At 51.9% G+C, this 19,598-nt stretch overlaps 1 protein-coding gene across 1 annotated transcript; it reads left to right on the plus strand.

Moving 5' to 3' along the window:
* Positions 1-391: 391 nt before the first annotated feature.
* LAD1 (ladinin 1) lies at positions 392-19,391 on the plus strand. The gene is made up of 10 exons (XM_024224483.2): positions 392-577; positions 6,411-6,554; positions 7,559-8,105; positions 8,767-8,916; positions 12,179-12,222; positions 14,607-14,679; positions 15,413-15,541; positions 16,087-16,176; positions 17,780-17,857; positions 18,349-19,391. Exons 1-10 carry the CDS (start codon positions 540-542, stop codon positions 18,352-18,354), a joined length of 1,299 nt encoding a protein of 432 aa, XP_024080251.1. The 5' UTR covers positions 392-539; the 3' UTR covers positions 18,355-19,391.
* Positions 19,392-19,598: the final 207 nt, after the last annotated feature.

Below are 19,598 nucleotides of genomic sequence, written 5' to 3' on the forward strand. Positions count from 1 at the left end.
GGCTGCCTGTCCTGGTTAAATGGGTGGGGAGCCAGGTGACTGATTGACTATGCCTCCTCCCACCCACCTGGAGGGAATTCCACCTTTCCTACGCACTCAGTCGAGAGAGGGAATTGAGGACAGAGAGCAAGAGGCTGGTAGAACAGGCTTCTGAGCAGGGAGTCGCCCCTGAAAACCAGGGCAACTTGGATGGCTAGTGCACCGAGCACAGGGGGCTGAACCCAGACCAAGTGGCCAGCCAAGAGTGGTTTGCTCGGGCAGAAACTGGGTCACGCCCGCGCAGGGTGCCTTTTGTAAGGTGCTGCTAATAGACAAATTACAGCTCTCCGTGCCTGTCAAGGTAGATAAGAGACCATGTGACACACCCCGGCAGTAAATGGGCTGCAGGCAGGGTAAAGGTGCATAGGGAAGTAAAGCAGGAGGGAAGGTGCAGGAGTCCCCTTTCCAGTTCCTCCAGGCACCTCAAATCTGTGCCTTGCTGTCGCTAGGGATCTCTGCAGAGTGGGGTTTGAACCTGTGTTGATGTCTGGAGAGCCGGGATGTCTTTCAACAGGAAGAACTGGTCTGCACTCTCTAGGTAGGTGCTGTGGTTAAATGGTTAATGCTTTCTGGCCCCTCCAGGGGGGTGAGGCGGGGTGGGCTCAGGGGAAAGGAAGGCTGTTAGCGTCGGACAGGTGGGGATGCAAGAGGAGCGAGCCATGTGCAGTAGTAGGCAAGGATAGCAGCCGGTGTGACTTCAAGTTGGGTAGGACAAAGCCAGCCCTGCAGAGCCTAGGTGGCTGTTGAGCTTCAAAAGGACAAGTAGCCATAGGTGATACTGGAATTAGGGGTACTGGGGGGTGGTGGCTGCACCCCCTGGCTTGAAGTGGTTTCCATTCTATCCAGGGTTTGCAGTTTGGTTCAATGTCACTTAGCCCCCCCACTATAGAAATTGTTCCAGCAGCACCCCTATAGCAGCAGCTGAAGGGGGAGATGACCCATGTGTTGACTGTTCACGAATTGTATCTATGGACTAAGAATTATTCATGGCAAAAATTTGCAAAAATCTTTCTGATAATGAATAATTTGGAGATTCTTAAAATGGAATGGGGGAGGGGGAAATAAAAGATACATTGAATAGTGTAGTCCATTGTGGATTATTTAATCAGCTATAGTTAATAATTCTCTTGATGATGCACGAGCCAGAACAGAATACAGCTCACTCATCAACAGCTACTTTGGCTCTGTGGGGTTAAAAGACGTACAAAATACAACCAGCTTATTTTCATCAATAAAAGGTGAAATGTACCTATGTGCAGAGGACCAGGAAAAGCCCCACACCCCACTTAAATAATCCATCAGAAACGGGTCAATAACTGGGAAAACGGTTTCACAAAAATCAACATTTAGAAATTATTTCCACTTGGCAGGGTTTGAAACTGACCCATTTGAAGTCTCTCTTGTGTGTGAAATTGTCCATTATAGTTCTACCAAAATAACTTATTAATAAAATCATCAATATTTATATTTAAATTGCTTTTGAATCTTACCAAAAACCCTGAACGAAGGCTTTGGTACAAGAGAGACTTTTGAAAACAATTTCTAAAATATGATTAAGTACATTTGTGGGGTGGGGGAAAGCATCTTGGGAGGAAAAAACGTTAAGAAGATTCAATTTAAAAAAAGATCTTGGACAAACTTTTCATGCAAAAATTTTCAGCCAGCTCTAATATGAGCTTAGGTAGGTCTGTGAGTGCACCATAGAACTGGTTCTGGTCCTCTACAGAGGGGTGGATTTCTTTCTAAGATCCTTCTAGTTAAGGCTCCAATCCTGCAAAAGCTTATGCACAAGCTTAACTTGATCACAGCTGCAACTACTACTACTAATACCTAGCTCTATCATAGATCTCCAAGTGCTTTACAAAGGAGGTCAGTAATATTATCCCCATTTTACAGGTGGGGAAACTGAGGCAAAGGAAGGTGACCTTGCCCAAGGTCACCCAAAAGCTAGTGGCAGAGCTGGGAATAGACTCTAGGTCTCCTGAGTCCCATGCCGGCACTCTATCTACTTGGCAACAATGTCAAGTCAATACTAGTCAAGTTTAGCAGGTGCACAAATGCTTGCAGGACCTAAATATGCAACTGGAGATCAGTACAATGACTATAACATCCTGTTCAGTAGAGCACAATTTTGCACATCTAAGCAACTGATTGTGAGCACAAAAGGCCTGATCTAAAGCCCAGTGATCTCCATGGGATTGGGATCAGGCCCAAAATGCAGTCTGGAAACCTAGCTGTGTGTGCAGTAATTCAAAGACAGGCAAAGCACCATCAGAAGGATTACACAGTAGCCGGCTTTCGTTTTCTTCTTTTAATTAAAGATGGTGAGGCAGGAAGGTCAACTTGCTTCCAAAGTGCAAGAGTTACAGGAGCGAATGCCGGTAGATTTAAATCTGGCTATGAATCACTGTAGTTTGGTGTCAATGTCTAGTGACCATTGTATCTTTCAGAATTGGGTTATTGTAAAAGAGGGTGGGGCCATCTTTTTGCACTGGAAAAAAACCACACAAAGGGAAGGGTGCATGACTCATGCATGCTACAGTAACAAGCTCATTCAGTTCCTTGCGTCGAATTCTGGTGCCATTTCTCCTCCTCTTTTTCCAAGGGAGGGCAGGTAACTTTCTACCTAGAAAGTCAGGTTTGAAAGTTCCGTGGCTGAAACTTGTAGCTACTTAAATGCTCTTCTCCCCTCCCACCCCACTGGCTCTCTGCTTCTGCTTTGTTCCTTACCCTGTCACTCTAGCCTTCCCCTTCCCCTCCCCATACCTTGCAGCCTGGGAATGGGGAGTCGGGCAGAGAGGAAATGTGCACTTGTGTAAAGGTATAGCGCTGCCACAGGAATTATTAACCCGCACAGTGTGACAGCTACAACTCACAGGGTTTGCAATGGCATTAATGCTAGGCTAGGCCTGTTTCTGATCCCACTGACTCCAATGGGATCAGGATTGGGCCCACTTCCACTTGAATGTTTTAAATGTAAAATTGGGCCCCAAGTTCAGAGTCAGTAAAAACCAAGCTTGTACTTAAACCATTAACCACATGCTGTTCCCATGGTCTTACTATCTTCCCTTTTAAAATATACTCTAGTGGAAACGCTCACTTTTACACAAAGGTATATTCCCAGGAAGAGGTTGCAGCCCAAAACACTGCAAAGCTGTGAAATGCGTAAGAATAGAAAAGGGCAGGCCCGTGTATTCCAGCTATGGTCTGGGGATTGCTGTTGGTCAGAGAAACACTTGCTGGTGGTCTGTAGAGAGCTGGCTGGTCACCTGATGCTGGCCTCTCCTGTTTGTTTCTTGCAACTGCATTGCATTTAAAGGCAGACAAATACATCCATACCACATTGCCACTTAAATGTCTAGTTTCCATTGGGCCATTACACAAGTGTGAATGGCGGGGTAGGTGGCGAGTGTAACAACTGATGAATTAAGATGTGGACTACACTATTAAAATGTCTGAGATCTTCTGTAAAAAAAGGCAGGGAGGGATAGCTCGGTGGTTTGAGTGTTGGCCTCTTAAACCCAGGGTTGTGAGTTCAATCCTTGAGGGGGCCACTTAGGGATCTGGGGCAAAATCAGTACTTGGTTCTGCTAGTGAAGGCAGGGGGCTAGACTCTGACTTTTTGGGGTCCCTTCCAGTTCTATGACATAGGTATATCTCCATATATTATTTATTATTAAGGAAATTGATTATAAGCAAAAATGAAACTGACTTGTGATTTCATCATTTGAGGGCTTATCTGTGTGGGGAAGTTCTACCTGTTATAAACTGGTATAATTATATTGGTATTACTTAAACTGATTGCATTATGCTGCTATAACTCCCTACGTGGCCGCTCCTATTCTGGAGTGGTTTTGTCAGTTTAAACCACTTCCAAAGCAAGTGGGGAGGAGGGATAGCTCAGTGGTTTGAGTGTTGGCCTCTTAAACCCAGGGTTGTGAGTTCAATCCTTGAAGGGGCTACTTAGGGATCTGGGGCAAAATCAGTACTTGGTCCTGCTAGTGAAGGCAGGGGGCTGGACTTGATGACCTTTCAAGGTCCCTTCCAGTTCTAGGAGATAGGATATCTCCATTAATATGACTCTAATATATAAACCAAAAGGAGACTTTGTCTACACTGCACAGCTTTTAGCGACACGACCGTGTTGCTAAAAGTCAGGCAGTGTAAACGCTGTTTGTTGGCACTTTTTCTGACAAAATACGTCCACCCCTACAAGCGGGGTTCACGTTGTCGACAGGAGTGATCCCGCCGACAGCGAGATGTTTACACTGCCACTTGCTGCGGCAAACTTTTGTCTTTCGGGGCGGGGGGAGGAGAGGCGGCTGGCTTCTTTAAGCACATGGGAACGACAAAACTTTTGTCGTTCAATTGGCAGTGTGGACACAGCCTGAATAATGACCCTCTTACACAAGAATAAGAGTGTCCACATGAGAAGTTCTCTTGGTTTAAATTCAAACCTCAGGTTATACTGTTATAACTTTTCTGTGTAGATGAGCCTTGTGCTGAGTCGTGCAAAAAGTCAACAAACAGCATCTGTGGTGGAAAACCAATTTGGTTTTTAAATTTCTTTGTTTTAATGATCTTGGGCATTATTTGCAGCACAGTATGAGACCGTGTGTGTGTGTGTGTGAGAGAGAGAGAGCTGAAAAAATATGCCAATTTTTGGTGGAAAATTTCAAAACTTCAGTGGGGGAGGGCGGAGTAAAAACTATAACATGTTTTTCTTGGTGTCAAAAGCTTTAATTTTTTCTTAAACTTTTTTACTGAGAACTACAGTTTGTGCTTAAAAACTGAAATCCTTTTGGTAAAAGATTTATTTATTTTAAGCAAAAAAAAAAATCACTTTGGTTGGAAAGCCATTTTTCAGTTGTGTTTGGGGGGTGTGTGTGTGTGGTGATGGAATGTTAATGACCTTTACTTATAGGCAGAACTGGTAATGATGGTTGCCTGACACCTTCCATTGTTTTTTTTAGTTGCTTGTAACTTTTTACCATACTTCAGCCATTCAGACTAAAAATTTTTGTCTCAGGAGCCTACCTCTGTCTGAATTTTTGTTTTTGTAAGTTTAAGGGAAAAGGGTTCAGTCATTTCTGAGACAGTGCAAGGAGGGAAGAGAATACATTTTGCCCATTTTTAAAATAAATAAATCTTACAACTGTTCCATTAAGAAGCTCTAGCACCAACATGGTTGGAGCAGGGTCTTGAAATTTGGCAGGGAGTTGGCCTCTATGCCAGGGTTGTAGGTGTTGCTCTTCCTGTGAAAATCCACCCAAACTTGGCCAAGTTATGAGCCTCTAGCAACATCCCAGTTTAACAAACCTCTAGTGAGCAGTGTTGTTCTCCAAAAATACCATCTGGACCGAGTATACTCCATCCGCCACTGAGCATGCATCAGCCCAGGGACTGAGCAGGACTTGTTCTGCAATTGGCTGTCAAGGACTGCAAAAAGCACCAAGTGTAGGATCTGAGAGCAGGGAATCTGTCTCCTGTGCTCACAATGTCCCTCTCTGCTGGTTCCTAGGAGAAGCAAGAAGTTTCCTTCCTGTAATGTGGAGGAGTGAGGAGCAGAGACTTGCAAGACAAATGGGGAGGAGGGGATGTGGGGTTGGCAAGGAGGGAGAGAGATAGGGAGGGATTCTTGCTAGAAGCAGGTGTGATGCCAGGGAAAGAGTCTGTGCCCACTAGAGCGGGCTCCCCTACAGACCTTGGACTGGAAGCCCAGATTCTAACCTTGCTGATGACCCAAATTGGGGGACCATATTGTACCATGTGATGGAACTTCTGGTTTGCTTATCAAACTTAAAGATTAAAAAAATGTAACTTCCGTACATTAAAGGAACACTACGGTTCAAAGTCAAGCGCTTAATTCAGGTATTTCCTAATGTTTAGAGTAGCCTGTTCCTGTGTAGGTGTCAGGATTACACATCACACATGATTAGATCTATGTAATCCAGTTTGTATTTCTGCTCCTGTTTTCCATCCTCCCCCAGCCGATACCCACTGGGGCGGGACACTGCCGTGTATATGACTGGGATGCTGTGCCACTGGCCAATTGCACGCTGCTGTACAGCTCCTCCTTGACCCCTGGGGTGATCACTTGCTCTCTGCAAGCTCAGAGAGAGGTCCCCTGGTAGCTATGCTCCTACAGTGACTCAGTCCACTGGTATCTGACTGGCACGTTCTTGTACGCAACGTTGTTGTAGCCATGTCAGTCCCAGGATACTAGCGGCAAGGTGGGTAATCTCTTTTACTGGACCCACTTCTGCTGGTGAGAGAGACAAGTTTGTCTCTCACCAGCAGAAATGGGTGCAATGAAAGAGTTGACCTCACTTCCCTTGTCTCTGGCATGCCCTTGTCTCCTTTCCAAGCAGCCTGGCCAGGCAGAGGACTCTGGAGGATGAGGAGGAACAAGCGAGAGAACGCCGGCGGAGAGACCGCAACCTGAGCTCCACCACTGACGCCGAGGATGAAGCCCTTTCCCCTGTGCAGGATCCCAACAAGCAGGCAGTGGAGAGGTGGGAGAGGAGAGGGGTGGTTACCTGGGACTGCAGTGCCAGCGTCGCCCGGAATGCTGCACACCCGCCTGGCTTGTCTTGTTCTGCTGGGCCGGAACCAAAGCCCACATCTCAGTGGGAGTCCTCCCATCAAACGGGTTTTGGATCAGGGCCGCGGGGTGGGGCAGTTAGAACAGGGGAATCCAGGTTCAATTCATGGCTCTGAGAAGCAGAAGGGTCTAGTGGCTAGAGTAGGACACTGGGTGTTAGGACTCTTGGGTTCTGTTCCTGACTCTGCCACCAAGTCATTATGTGACCTTGGGCAAATCACTCCCCCCATGCCTCAGTTTCCCCAAGTGTAAAATGGGGATAACGATATGCTACTTCGCCGATCCTGTTCAGAGCCATGGAGGACTGATGCAATAGAATGATTAATCACTGTTGCTTATGATACAAAGCTGAAGGCTAAGATCTTCAAAGCAGTCCAGGGGAATTAGAGACACACATTCCATTGAAATTACCCATCCAAATCCCCCTGGACTCCTCTGAAAATCTTAATCCCTATATTTTAATTTGAATCCACTGGTATAAATACCTTCCTCCACCTGCTCTCCAAACCCCCTTCTTCCTCGCCTGTTGCCCAAGACAAAGGGCAGGATCCTGCCCTCTTCAGAGCAAGCTAAGGCTGCTCTGGCTGCTGTTCCCAGGAGAGTGGAGCAAGTGGCTCTGCCTCCCCATGGTGCTAGCTCTGTGCTCCCAGGGGGATGGAAGCTGATCTGGGGCGTGGAGCCCCGATAATGCTCTGCCCCCATCAGCTGTATAGGACCACACAGGTACCTAGCCTATGCCTGCAGAATAGGGATTCAAAGAGGGGTAACCGTATGTGCAGGGTGCATTGGGATAAAATGTGGGTGCTCCATAGGTGGCCTCTCTCAGCTGGGCTGGATTCACTTGCTGTCTAACAAGCAGCCTGCCAGTGCCCCTGGGTGTCCAAGGGTGTCAGTGCCCTTTCTCTGTTCCTGCAGGCTACGGCGGCTCAAGGAAGCAGAGCCACCAGCGGCAGCTACAGCCGAAGAGGAGGTGTCCGAGCAGAAGCTCACAGCGGTGCTGAGACCGCAAGAGATCAGGAGGCAGAGGTGGCAGGTGGAGAGCTCAGAAAACCTCCGAAAGGAGAAAGAGCAGCCAGAGAACTGCAGGGAGCCAGACATAGGAGCAGGCCGCCTAGAGGCAGCCCCGTGTCGGGGGTCAGCTCGGGATGGGAAAGCCCTGGCAGGGGAACAGCACCAGGGGCTGGCCCAAGAGCCGACAGGCCCAAAGGCAGAACAATGTCCAGGGTTGGCTCCTGAGCAGAAGAACCTGGTAGGAGAACAGCATCAGGGGTTGGCTCAGGATGAGAAGGACCTGATAGCTGACAAGCCCCCGCAGGAGCCAGAGGTGACGGGAGGCCAGCCCCGGGGATCGGCTCGGGAGCAGAAAGACCGTAGTCACCTGGAGGTGAAAGTCTTCTCAAGGGGAGGAAGCCGCATAGAACAAAAACCAGACTCCCCAGTTACTCGCCCCTCCAGCCAGCAGGTGAGAGGCATGTTCGTGGCACTTTACCAGCAGTCTCACGACACTTGGGGGTTTTCCCTAAAAGCCCCAGATCCTCAGTGGGAACGAGGTGCCTCTGAGGAGCGGGGCCCGGGTGACTTTGTGAGTATCCTGGCTTCTGTTTAAAAAGGGAGCTGGCATTGAACCTTCTGGAGAAAAGCTTGAAAACGTGAAGTGGGTGCGACCCAAAGGCTCTGACGCTAAACGGCAAAGAGCCTGGAACATGTTCATTTAAAAATCATGACTTGGATCCTGGGCTTGGCGATGCTGCACTTGGGCCTGGAAAGAGCAGTGCTGGCAAAGGGGAGAAAGGGATGGGGTGGGGTGGGGGAGGGAGTGGGGGTGTTACTTCCCCAACTCTAGAACTCTGCCTCTAGATGAGATAGTGCCAGTACCCGCTTCCCCTCACTGAGCCAAACCTTGAGCCCTCTCCTAGGCAACCCCCCCATTGGCCTCGGTGATGATTGGGCCTAGGGAGGAGCTTGGGGTTTGGCCCATCCAGTCGGGATTCCGGTGGTCTGGGCTGCTCAGGTGCTTGGTGGATCTGCTGAGCCCCCAAGTGTTGCTCCCGGCTCTCGTAGCCACGGCTGGAAACCTTCCTGCTGGCTCTTGACTGATGTGTGGGGGTGTGTTCCTCCCTCAGGATACAGCAAGGAATCCCCCGCGGGCTCAGGAAACAGCAGGGTCGCCCACCACCCAAGACAGACCCGGAGGCTCCTCGGTTGCTTCCCCCACTCAGATCACCTACAGCAGCTCGTTCAAACGCATCAGCCCCAGGACGGTCTCTTTCCGGGTGAGTGCTGAAATGGGCAGGGAAAAGTGGCACTCCAGGCAGTGGAAGCTGGGTTTATTCTAGCTGTATGGGAGAGGCTCCCTCCAGCTGTCCTGAGCAGGAGTAGTTTGCTCAGTTCTTTGCAGGCTGGGGGGGCGGCTTGCAGACTCCATTCCAGTGGGCACAGAGATCCAATCCCAGGTTTTCTCCTTTGAGGCTGCACCTAGAGTCCAGGTGGATAGAGCATAGGAGGCAGAGGCCCTTCCATGTGGGTGCTGCAGTCCTGCTCAGATTATTTTCCTCTCTAGAGTCCAGTCCCTATGGGTGCAGAAATCCAGTCCAGGTCTTCTCCTTCCCATTGTTACTTAGAATCTGCTCCAGCTGGGCTCAGGTTATTCCCAGATCATCTCCTTGTAGCATTTACTGGAGAGGCAGAGTTGTGTGTTCTGCATCCGGGGGGTGGGAGACTCGGGAAGCCCCATTACAAGGATCCAGGGAAGCATGGAAGTTTGGAGAAGCTGGAATTGAAGCGCTTGGTCCCATGGGCCACAGAGGCGCTGCCGGTCTCTGCAAAAGGCAGTGCCCAGCCAGATCACTGGTCATGGCTCTGCCTCAGGTTCCCCAAAAGGGCCTTGCAGGGCGGGCCATGTTCCTCCCTGGTGCAGCTCCAATGAGTGGCCCCGGGGGTCTGCGAGCACAGCATGCCAGCTGCTCAACTTGTCTGTCCTGTGTCTTCGCATTGCGGAATTCTGCTCAGGACCCCCGAATCAGGAGCCGCTGTGCTGCCCCTCTGCCTGGGCAAGTGGGCGCTTTGCTGCTGCTAAGCTGTGGGTCCGCTCCCTGCCCCACCAGCCTCTCTGCCTGGCCAGCAAACACTTCAAGAGTCGGCCAGTCTAAACATTGCCTTGTAGGTAATAGTGAATTCCATCCCCCAAGTTCCCCAGCCGCTGTCCTGCCATGTCCAGTGCCTCTCCCTGGATACTCACAGGAATTAAGTTCGCTGCCTCCAAAGACACCGAGCACACACCAGTCTGTTAGCTTAGCTCAGCTTCTCTTCACCTTTGTATAACAGCACTGAGATGGCTCATAGTAAAACTAAGAAAGCTTATCAACAAAGAGATTGAAGTGACATTAAGCAAGAATAAGAGACCGCTGTGGTTACAAACACCACTACGTGTGCTTTCTAGTGACTGCAACTCAACGTTGACAAGTTACAATCTTTGGCCAAGCAATTTCCTTACTTGCCTTCAGTTTCCAGCATCCCGAGCTCTCCAGACCAGGGGCTCCAACTTTCATAGGTCCAGAGCGTGCTATACCCTTATGTACACCCTAAGTCAGGGGTTCTCAACCTTTTTCTTTCGGAGGCTCCCACCAAGATGCTATAAAGTCCGCAGCCCACCCTTGCCACAACAACTGTTTTTTCACATATAAAAGCCAGGGCTGGTGTGAGGGGTAGCAAGCAGGGCAATTGCCTGGGTCCCACGCCACAGGGATCCCAGCGAAGCTAAGTTGCTCAGGCTTCGGCTTCAGCCCCAGGTGGCAGGGCTCAGGGCCCTGAGCTTCAGCCCCCCCCACAGCGGGGCTTTGGGTTTTTGCCCTAGGCCCCAGCAAGACTAACACTGGCCCTGCTTGTTGGACCCCCTGAAACCTGCTTGTGGCTGCCCTCAGAGGGCCCTGGACTCCTGGTTGAGAACCACTGCCTTAAGTGATAGATAACTAAAATGTCTTTCTGCTCCCATTATGTTACCCAAAATCCATTGTCTCTGCCTTGAGCCAGGAAGACTTCCTTGAGTGCAGATTCTGTCCTCAGGTGTGACTGTTAAACAGTCCTCTTCCCTGCTTGATAGCTTTGTTTACCATATATGTAAATGTCCTTTCATTGGCCTCCCCAGCCGGACAGACAGGTAAATATGCATTCCTTTGTCTAGAGCAGGCTGGGTCTAGGCTCTGCCTCCAAAACCTCTTTTAAGAACCTGTTTCCAGAACACATCTGTAACTTTGTTCACAACCCATACACGCATCACTCACTGATTTTTTGGGACAACATGTCACCAATTAACACAGGTTTTAGAAACATGTTGCGGCAATGAGTGAGCTAGGGCTGACGTAAGTTATGGCATGGTGGGCCCTCTGCCAGTTGGCACTGAGGGACTCGTAGGGTCACACCCCTCCGGAGCAGTGATCTTTGCAGACTTGGGGAGATGAAGGATTGTAATCCTTTCCTCTCCTGGCTCGTGCTGTCCCAGATACGGGCGTTTCCTGCAGCACACGCTGTACTGACCCCAGGACTTTCCAAGTTGAGTAGCTAGGGAAGCTGTAGGGCAGTCTGGTTCTGCGGAATTGAGCAGGGGGCAGTTGTTCTGTGCTGAAAAATGTCCAGCATATGTGCTGGGATCAGTCCTGCCTGAGAAGGGTTTTCATATGGATGGATTGCCTGGATCCAGGAGGAGAGTAACTGGAACTGTCTGTTGGAACAGAGTCAGGGTGCTGTGGCCAAGCAGGTTTTAGAGCAGTTTCTGCAGGTATGGCCTTCGGCACAGGATGGAGAGATGCCACCTCTCCATCAGGACGTCTTGCCAGAAGGTTCTTGTTCTCTGGGATCATGGGGCAGGAGGATGAGGTAGGCTGGTCAGGATATTGGTGGGGGGGTGCTTGCAGTGATGGAGATGGGGCGGGGGGTGTGCTTGCAGTGAAGGAAGAAAGAGGGGACATTTGAGGGCAGGGGGAGGAAGGAAAGAGAAATGGTGATGCCAGAGGGATGGAGATATGCATGGGCTGTGGAGGAGGGAATAGACTGATGAGAGAATCTCTGGCACAGGGTGGAAACTGAACATGTTCTTGGTCCAGGGTTCCACCGTACCTTAGCCAGCCCCAAGGGGAGGGGACCAGGTTCAGAAGTGATTGGAACCAACCCACATTTTCACTCAGATGAAACCTTTCCTGAAGCCTGAAGACGTTGGGAACTTTTCTGTCATGTTTGAGACACCCTCCTCTCTTCTCCTTCTCTCTTCCCCCCCCCCCCCCCCCCGGCCAGGTGCTCCATGGTCCCCATTGGGGTCTGAAGCAGGTTCTGGACTCCAAGGTTGCCGGTACAGATTGCTCACGTGGCTCAGAGAAGCCACCAAATGTTGCTCTGTGCTAGGGTGAATGTCTGAACTCTGGGAGACATGGGGAAAGTTCACACAGCCCTGCTCATCCCCAGCCCTAGGAAGGGGGCCTTCTCCCAGCCCATCTCGTGCCCTCCCATTGTTCCATGTCTCATCTCCCTTGCTTGCATTTCCAGGTGATCTCAAGAAAAGACAAGGAAGAAAATGCATTAACCAGAAGGTCAGTGGGTTTTACTTGTATTTCTGGTAATGTTACGAAGCTGCTAATCACTCTGACCTTCCCCCACCAGTGGCCATCCAAAGATCTCAAAGCATGCCCCAAACTTTAATGAATTAATCCTAGTACACCACCTCCGATGATGGGTATCCTCGCTCCCCTGGACTTGCACAGCAAATCTAGTGATTGCTCCTGCTCCAGAAATAGAATTCAGATCTCCTCCCCCACCTCTTTGTTCATTAGGCCTCACTGTTATACATGAGGAGGGGTGTTTGGATGGCCCTGGTGAGAAGATCCAGATAGCATATTTTGTCTGTCTGAGTCCTCCAGTTTTATTGTCTATTGGCTTATACTGTAGCCCTACTGATCAGACCCCTATTAGTGCTTCCTACTAACCAGGCCCAGACTGCACCTTGGCATTTCAACCCTATGCAAAGTTTACCCCAGCACCTCTTTGTGTGGCAGGGCCTGTCCAGAGTCCAAGACCCCTTGTGGAATTTGGGGGTGTTCCCCTTGCAGGAGACCTGCCCTCAGTGCATCATTGTGTGGTGTGTTGTCATTTGGCTTCGCTGGAGTGGTTGTCTATGGTGACCTGGTCCTGCTCCCATGGAAGTGGCTGGCAAAACTCCCATTGACTTCCATGGCACTAGAATCCAGGCTCATAGTCTGTGCAGTGCCAGAGAACGGGAAATAGTATTCGGCAAATAGCAAATGTGCTGAGCGCTTGGCTCTAGTGGTGACACCTCAGCTGTGCTCCTTCCAGAAGTGGATCCATATTCGAACTTCTTGGGTTGAAATTGACCAAAGCAGGAGACTTCTTTAAGTAAAGTCTCTCCTCCCTGGGCTCAGTTCTCCTGTCTCACCCTACTGTAAATCAGGAGAAACTCCATCCTCAATGGGTCTCTACTGGAATAAAACTGATGTGAGATCAGAATGGGGGTCCCTTGACTTTATCAAATACTGAATATCAGTGAGGGGGAAGTCCTGCACTGAGAACAATGCAGAAAAAGTGTGTGCGGGGGGAGGAAGAGCTTCCTCTGAAAACAGTGACTGAAAATCTGCTCCCTGATGAACAGGAGGGAACCAGACAAACATGAAGTCGATTTCTCTTCCAATGAAACAAACCCAAGATCAAATCACCTCTATCCAGGAAACACCCAAAGAATTCCAGATTTTTGCCTCATTTCAGCCCCATAAATGACTCCTGGGGTGGAAACAGCTGGCTGGGCAGAGAGGCTGGTGTCAGCTCCTTGACATGCAGCTTAGCTGAGTGGAGAGCGGATACTGGGGCAGTAAGAGGCTGGGGAGTCAGGGAAGTGGTCCCCGAACAGCTGGGAGAGAGAGATGGAGATGTTTGAATTAGATGGTATGAGCCAAAGTTGTCATGTGTGTACATTGCCGTTTGACAATGTGCATTCACCACCGTTTTGTGACTGTACTAATTACACCTGTGCAATGAGTACATAAATATAATGGAGAAGTTCTCTCACTGATCACTGGGGGGTCGTGATTCCCTCTCCAGCTGGAGGGAATTGGAGACACAACACAATGTGAAGAGGTACGGGGCCTTCGTTATCCCCAAGGGACCCAGAGACTCCTGGAAGAAGCAATTGTTGCGATGGTGTCTCTTGACCCTGGTCATCTGTGTTCTGGATCTGAAGAAGGTGGAAGCTGGGACTCTGGGTTTGAGGACAGAGCAGGGGTAGGATTCTGGGTTTGGGTCATGAATTGCCAGAGACTGGAGTCTGGCAAATCTGGGTCTCATGATGTTCCCTGATAGGTAAAGTACTATTACAGCGTACATCTGCTTTCTAGCTCTTTGGACATAGGATGTGTAGGGTGCTTGACTGGGACTTTGTTGACCCAAGTTCAGTTCCATGCTCTGCCCTAGATTCTCTGCATGACCTTGGGCAAGATCCTCAAAGGTATTTAGGTATCTAATTCCCATTGTTCCACTGTGGCCTCAGTTTTGGAGCTCTACAGTGTGGGGATGATAGAGGTGCCATGCCTCCCCAGGGCAGCTTGTGAGGATGGATCCATCAAAGATGTGCTCAGATTTGGTAACGGACTATGTCAGACATCTTAAAAACTACTTAACTGGCTTCAGTGTAGTAATATGATAAGTGAAGCTAAAGTATTTTTATCCTCATTTTATAAGGGAGAAACTGAGGCAGAGAGGGAAATGGAATTGCCCCATGTCTCCCAGTGAAGAGCTGGGAATAGGCACTTGGTACCATGGTATAAGAGCCTGAATGGAGTAGAACCCAGCTCCCCTGGTGCCAAATAGACCTCCCCCAGGCCTGCCTGTCACTAGGCAGACGTTGCCATGGCACGAAGGATGTTGGGGGATTTCACTCTGCTCTTTTCCATCCCTTCCCCCTCCCCAGTGCCAGTGTGAGACATCCAGCCAATAGCGTCCGGATCGAGGAGAAACTGGAGAAATACACCTCAGCTGTGCAGGTAAATGAAACCCCGAGGTAATGGGGGAGGGACCCTTCGCAGGGCCGGCTCCAGGCACCAGCTTACCAAGCAGGTGCTTGGTGCGGCCACTCCGGAGAGGGGCGACACGTCCAGCTGTTCGGCGGCAATTCGGCGGACGGTCCCTCACTCCTGCTCGGAGTGAAGGACCTCCCGCTGGATTGCCGCCGCAGATTGCGATCACGGCTTTTTTGTTTTTGTTTGGCTGCTTGGGGCGGCCAAAACCCTGGAGCAGGCCCTGACCCTTCGCCAGGGAGGGCTGGGCCTGCAGGCCCTGTGAATGCCCAGCTAGTTCTGTGGTGTCTAGGTGGAAATGGGTGGCTTCTGAGCTCTGCATGGTTGTGCAGTGTATGACCTGGGGAGAGGGGGAAGCAACAGGGAGTCAAGGAGAGTCTGTCACACAGAGCTGAGGGCAGGGGCTGGGGAAGAACCTGCCCTAGCCAAAGGGGAGTAGGGACCTGCCTCAGCCATTCACACAGAGGGAGTAGGGCCTTCCAAGGGACAGAGGACATTCCTCCACCAGGCGGGTGATGTGGTAAGAGGGGAGAGGAAAATGACAGGGGGCTGGGGTGAGAAACTGGGCTGCCCTTCATTCATGCATTGAGAGACCCATGAGGAGTGGAGGGCGGGGGGGTCAGCCTTGGCAGGACCAGGCCAGGCCCCCCACATGAATCTAGGGCTCTAACACAGATGGATCCTGTCTCTCTGCTCCTAGCGATCCGAGGTGAAGTCACCTGTGACCATGCCAAGAAGTTTTCTCCCCTCCTTGGAGGGTGTGGCCAGCAAGCGCAGCATCTTCGAGGCCAATGCCCCCAGCAAAGCTGATCCAGCCCCTGTCAGAAAGGTGAGGGCTGAGGTGGGACTGAGCATGGGCTGGGGGAGGGACCCCTGTGAGTCCCACTGTTTGCAAACTCCACCCCCATCTTCAGGTAGGGGGCACTGGGCAGATGGTGGGGGAGACTTGAGGTGGAGGAACCCTCAGGGTGCAGAACTGACACAGCTGGTCCCTCAGCTCAGTGGCATCTGCCAGGCAGAGGCTGGGTGGCTGCATGCCCTGGTGGATCCTCCTCCTAGCGGCTGCTGGCTGGGATCCCATGTGGCAGGTGCGCATTTCCTTTGCAGCTCCCCAGGCTGGCTGCATGGCCAAGGGCTCCCCTGCAGCAAGGCGGGTAAAAGCTGGCCGAGGCATCTTCCAAATGGTGCATTCTAGGAATGCTTCACGCAGGTCAGCAGGTGGCGCCCTGCCCTCTGAGTTCCTCCTGTTTAGCAAAGGAAGTGAGGGGCATGGTCACCATTGCTGCTCCTGCTAAGCCGTGTTGCAACCCAGAGGTGGCTGCGTTCCAGTGGTGGGTAACATGCAGTCTTAACTCTGGTCCTGTTGTGTGGCAGGAGAATTTGAGGCTCCCTGGTGTGGTGTCATCTCGCATCAACCTGTGGATAAGCAAGGCCCAGGAACCCAGCAAGGATGGAGGAGTCAAGGTATTGGCTGTGCTGGAGCATTGCACTAAAGCGCTGGTGCTTTGACAGCCTGGTGCGGGGACCCTGCATCAGGGAGCTGCCAGGTCATGACAGCGATTGCAAAGTGGGCCAGATCATGCTGATCGGAACTGTTTGTAGACTAGCGCTGGCCACAGGGCCGGCTCCAGCATTTCTGCCGCCCCAAGCGTGCGCAAAAAAAAAAAAAAAAAAAAAGCTGCGATCGGCGGTGGCAGTTCAGCGGCGGGTCCTTTGCTCCTAGAGGGAGTGAGGGACCTGCCGCCCCCGAATTGCTGCAGGTGCTGCCCCCTCCCTTGGCCGCCCCAAGCACCTGCTTGTTAAGCTGGTGCCTGGAGCCGGCCCTGGCTGGCCATGTTCCAGCAGGATTTAAGTCCCCTGCATCCTTCAGCAGCTCCAATTCAAGCCACCTCACCTGCCTTAGAGTTTCCCACCTGGTGGGATTTTGAGGCTCCTCCGGGAACTCATGGTTACACTAAAATCCCAAGCAAAAAGCCTTGGCTTCTCCACGGACTCCAGCAAAGAATTACTCCCCCTGCCCTTCCCACCCCTTCCCCCCACGAGGGGGTGCTGGCAGGCCACAGTGAACAGGCCCCATACTGAATGCGCTAATCACAAAGGCTCACACGCAGTGAAGCCCTTGCTGGGGGGCTGCTTGTGGACCCCAGACCAGCCGTACTTCCTCAGGGACATTGCGAAAATCCCTCTGCAGGGCTGGCGGGTCTGCAGGGTTGGTGGGTCTGCACATGACGAGACAGGCCATGGCCAGGGAAGGGGACTGTGGGGATTCGCTGCTCCATGCATTATCCCCACAAACCCTACAGGGACTTCTGCAGACACTAGCTCGTCCATGCACCACCCTTGTGCTGCAGTGGTTCCCTGGGCATCCCTTGGCAGTGGGACTCTGCCAGAAACATATGGCCATAGCAGTGGGGAGCCTGGCAGAAGGTCCTTCTGGCAGCGCAGCAGCACGGGGCTTTTGGATGGATGACAGCTGGTGGCTACTAATACATCTAGGAGTGGTGCCGAGGAGTTTACATGGGTGTTTGCCTGCAGAGGGGAATCTGGGTCCAAGATCTCTGCTCCTGTCTGTGGTGCAATGCAGCTGCGTTCTGCTCCGACTCCATCAGTTGAGCCATGGGGCACCAAGGGCCGATCTCCTATTGCAGTGCCAGGGAATAGCTGAGTTTGCCAATGTCGCAGCCACGTCTGCTCCTGCCCCAAACGCCCTCCCTGCCGAGCTGATGCCTCTGCACCTGCTGGGGAGACATGGGGGGTGTGTGTGTTTTGGGAGGGGTTTCACAGCTACCTTATGCCAGCACTGCCTGTGTAAAGTGACTGTCCTGCAACCATCCAATTCCTGCCCGTTAGCCTAGTTTGGAGCAGTTCCACTGTTGCTAATGTAATGGCCTGGATTTGCCAATCCCAGCACCCAAAGGTTCGGATCTGATCTGAACCGCTTGGGTCTGTTTGGATCCAGGGTTCTGGGTCAGGCCCCATCTTCGGTTTAGACCGATGCAATGTTCTGTGCAGTGTTGTCCGTGCCCAGAGCAAACCCTTGCACAGCCTGTTCCTCCTCTCCTTGCAGGACGCTGGGAGAACCGACAGCACGACAAAGCGCAACCTCTGGGCCAAGCGGCCTGACGACTCCTCCAGTGACACCAGGGTAAGAGCAGAGGGAGCGTGGAACTCGCTCACGTGACCTGCCTGGATTGTGCCAAGGGCCAGTGGCTGAGTTGGGCTTGAGTCCCTGGAATCTCCCCACCAGAGCAGCACAAAGTAACCACAGCAAGGGCCAGGACCTGTAGCCATTAAGGAACAATGCAGAGGTCTGAGTGCACAGGCTGGCCTGCCTCACTGCGGGTGTGTTGGGGGTGATGGGAGGAGCAGCAGAGAGGAGCTGGTAGTAGGGGAACTTGCATAGAGGGTGGGTCACAAGGAGGCAGGAGAAGATGTGGTGGGCAGGAAATCGGGTGTGTTGTGGGGTGGGGAAGAGCTGGGCAGCAGCTGAACATGACTGGGGAGCGCTGTGCCAGTGGTTTGGGCGTGTTATAAGGGGCTAAAGCTCAGTACAGACACTGATCACGGTAGTTCAAAGCACCTTTCTCTCTGCTGCAGCCTCTGACCCAGCCTGATGATGCCCTTTGTCTCTTTCAGCTGTAACACTACAAGACTCCCTGGGGATAATCTCTTGCTGTGATGATCAAAGCCTGGCCCTATGCAATCCTCCAGCATCCCTTCATGGCTTTGTCTCTGAGCATCTCCCTCCCATAAGACCAACGCTGCCTGGAGACCCATGTCCTGCTTTCCTCTTATGGCACTGGGTGTTTTGGGGGCCTCTTACTTCTGACTGGTGGATGGGAAGGAAGAAGCTTTGAAGATGACTCGTGTCCTGCTGTCCCATCCCACCACCTGGTCTAGCTATGACATATCAAAGCCATGAGTGCTGTCCACATTGATGGTATGAGATCTTTGCTGCCCTGTCCCTGGACAATGCTTCAGCATCTCCAGTTACCGTGCGCTATGACACGTGCTGTACCTGCAACAGACTGAACCAGGGAACCCGCACCCGGCTGCTAAAGCCAGCTCCAGAACGTTGCTGGCAGTGGCCGGGCTCGGGGCTCAGGCCATTGCAGCGTTGCCCCTGTAGGTCCCTGGTTAAAAGCCAGCCCAGGCTTCACACAGTGGTAGCTGTAGGTAGCAGTGTTGGCTGGCTGAGGGAAGAGCTGTCTCCGCTCAGTTCCTAGCTCAGCAGATGGGCCCCAACACAGCCATCCCTCAGCAAAGGGGCCATGAGCCCTGACCTCTCCTCCCCCACTAGAAGACCTCCCTGTAAGTCAGGGCTCAGGTGTGTTGGCTGGGTGCAGTGCACGCAGGAAACCGCTGCTGACCTGCGGCTCGTGGAGGATGTCTGCTGCAGGGTGTGGCATTCGTTGGGCCAGATCCATGGGGCTGCCTTGGTTGGCACTGCTGAGCATCTGGCCAAGCACCCGTCACTGCTTCATACCCCATCCATTCACACACGTGCACCACACTGTCCCTCCCCCTGGACACTCACTGGGGCTGTCCCGGGGGAGCAGTGTCTGCATCGTCCCTGGTTTGGTGTCAGAGGCCAATGGCCCCTTTAGCTCCCTTACTCCCAGCATGTCACATGGGAGGGTGGCAGTTCTCAAGCTTTCCCATGCTAGTGCCCCGCCCCTCCCCCCCCTGCTAGGACCCCTCTCCCATTTAGCAAGGGAGGCCCCCTTAGCAATTCTGGTCCTTAGTGCAGGGGCTCTCAGCCTAGAGGCCCGTCTACACCTGGGACGGCTGCCGGGAAGTCCCAGACCCTGCTCACCCACCCTCGCAGGAGCCTGCCCGTTCTTATCCTTGCCTTCATTGTATGGAACCGTAAAGCTGCTCTTAAT

The sequence above is a fragment of the Terrapene carolina genome, unplaced genomic scaffold (genome assembly GCF_002925995.2).
Source record: "Terrapene carolina triunguis isolate 2854851 unplaced genomic scaffold, T_m_triunguis-2.0 Scaffold191, whole genome shotgun sequence".
NCBI lineage: Eukaryota > Metazoa > Chordata > Testudines > Emydidae > Terrapene > Terrapene triunguis.